The sequence below is a fragment of the Triticum dicoccoides genome, chromosome 1A (assembly GCF_002162155.2).
Source record: "Triticum dicoccoides isolate Atlit2015 ecotype Zavitan chromosome 1A, WEW_v2.0, whole genome shotgun sequence".
NCBI classification, from domain to species: Eukaryota; Viridiplantae; Streptophyta; class Magnoliopsida; order Poales; family Poaceae; genus Triticum; species Triticum dicoccoides.
Genome location: NC_041380.1, coordinates 538,902,963 through 538,904,998, shown reverse-complemented (window position 1 = coordinate 538,904,998; position 2,036 = coordinate 538,902,963). Strand labels below are relative to the sequence as shown.

The following is a 2,036-nucleotide window of genomic DNA, read 5'->3' as shown; positions in this document are numbered from 1 at the left end:
TGCTCACCCGCTGTCGCCGAGGATGATGACCTTGAGGAGGGTGCGGCGGCGCGAGGCCATCGGGATCTAGGGTCCGCGGCGATCGATCTCGCTCGCGCGCCGGAGGGAGGGACTGGAAGGGGGCGAGGCGAGACGAGACGAAAGAGCTGAGCTGTCGCGGCGCGTCGACTCGTGTGCTCTGTGGTGGGCGACGCGAGGGAGGGAGGGAGAGACCGGACCGGAGGAGCTGCGCCGAAGGGGGCCGTGATGTGATGTGTCGACCGTAGGTCGGGCCACCGCGATCCGACGCGTAGAACCTCCTTCGATTTGTTTTAGTAGGAGTTTTGGTTTGGTTGGCCATCAATGAAAAAGAAAATCACCTGTTGTAAGATTCAGATTTTTTTTGCGGGGGTAAGATTCAGATTTTCTTTAAAGATTTTTTCTTTTTTCTTGAAAAGATAAACCTTTTTTCTTTTCTAATGTAGTGTAAAAAATGTTTTTATATTATAAGACGAAGGAAGTACATCATAAACCCTGTGCCAAACTCAAAAAACATAGCATCGCTTTGTTGGTAAATCGTGCAAGTGCGCATGCAGCCGACCGCTAATTTTTTTGCGGGGTAAAAGCAATTCATTACTTAAGTAATAATAATGTTTTTACAATTATTCATGATGGTAGTGCTAATCTCCTGAGGACTATTTGCTAGCCAACATGCCCCTTTTTGTTGTTGATGTCCAATGGCTGTCATGGCATGCTCAGCCAGGTTCTCTGTTCTCTTGATTTTCCTAATTTTAGCTTGCCTCTTCTTTAACAGTTCTGCTATTACAGCCACCTGGTACATGTTCCTCGAACAAAGTGACCCTGCATTCACTTTTTTTGTGAGGAAGTGGCCCTGCATTCACTAATGACAAGATTTCAGCGCAATCCGTCTCCGCCAGTATTGGTTTTTGTGACCAGTGTAGTGCCAACTTAAGTCCCTCTTCACATGCAGCAAGCTCAGCCTCTAGCGGTCCGGGGCAATTGAAGAGCCATCTACAGGCCGCAAAGATTACCTGGTCAACATGGTCATGCAGGATCATACCTGCTCCTACGGATCCGTCCACAACAACATATGAACCATCAAAATTTAGCTTGACATAATTTTCCAGTGGAGGCTCCCATGATGCTATAGCACTCGGACAGATTGATTTGCTCGTACACATCAATGACGGGCAATACATCATGTTTGGAATTTACCTTTGGTGAGGTCTGCATGCGGATGGTGCCTAATCATAAGCAACGATTCTGCATAGCTTGATAGGAAATGTTTAGAAGCTTCAGCAGGAATCAAAGGCTTCTCATGGGTGAGCTCATTGTGAACATGCTACACACGCCACAACACCATCAGGACAAGCATGCGTTGTATTTCATCCATCTCATGTACTCCCTCTGTAAACTAATATAAGAGCGTTTAGATAACTAAAATAGCGATCTAAACGCTCTTATATTAGTTTACGGAGGGAGTAGTAGCATTAACAATCAGTCTGTCTCTTTGTTTTGGAGAGCTTTAGCAGGCGGCAAATCCCAGACCGTACACATTATATCCCACAGGTTTCGGGTGAGAGGGCATCTAATTAGAGCATGATGAACTGTTTCATCCTCTTGCCCACATATTGTGCAGGTTCCATCCAATTCGATGTGTCGGCACTTCTTATTCACACGAGTAGCCAAAGCCTCTCGAGCAGCTTTCCAAGCGAAGACACAAACCTTAGGTGGAGCCCCACATTTCCATAGCGGCTTCCATGCAGGCCTAGATGTTGAAATATATTGCCCACCTCCCTCCATCAGTTCGGACTTTTGGATTCAATATGGTATCCGAGCCAAGAGGTCTTGAGTTCAAGACCCTGCCAACGCAGTATTAAATAAAATGATTCTGCGGCCTACATCGATCCCACGTCTAAGGACTAAAATAGTCTAGACGTGAAGGGGAGTGTTGAAATATATTGCCCACCTCCCTCCATCAGTTCAGACTTTTGGATGAGTTGGTTGGAGCATGAATTCAATACCAAAAGATCGGT

The 2,036-nt window shown here is 46.3% G+C and overlaps 1 protein-coding gene across 2 annotated transcripts in view; it reads right to left on the bottom strand.

Annotated features, from left to right (window-relative positions):
* Nucleotides 1–1,803, bottom strand: part of LOC119287115 (ras-related protein Rab7-like) — a 5,293-nt gene extending 3,490 nt beyond the window's left edge. The window contains exons 1-3 of one of the 2 annotated variants that reach the window (XM_037566634.1): nucleotides 1,726–1,803; nucleotides 1,216–1,342; nucleotides 1,032–1,066 (exon numbers count right to left, since the gene is read on the bottom strand). In XM_037566634.1, coding sequence (XP_037422531.1) covers nucleotides 1,032–1,066; nucleotides 1,216–1,342; nucleotides 1,726–1,803 — 240 coding nt within the window. Of the gene's footprint in view, nucleotides 1–7; nucleotides 224–1,031; nucleotides 1,067–1,215; nucleotides 1,343–1,725 lie in introns of those variants that run through there. The other variant, XM_037566641.1, reaches the window with a different exon arrangement.
* Between the last annotated feature and the right edge of the window lie 233 nt (nucleotides 1,804–2,036).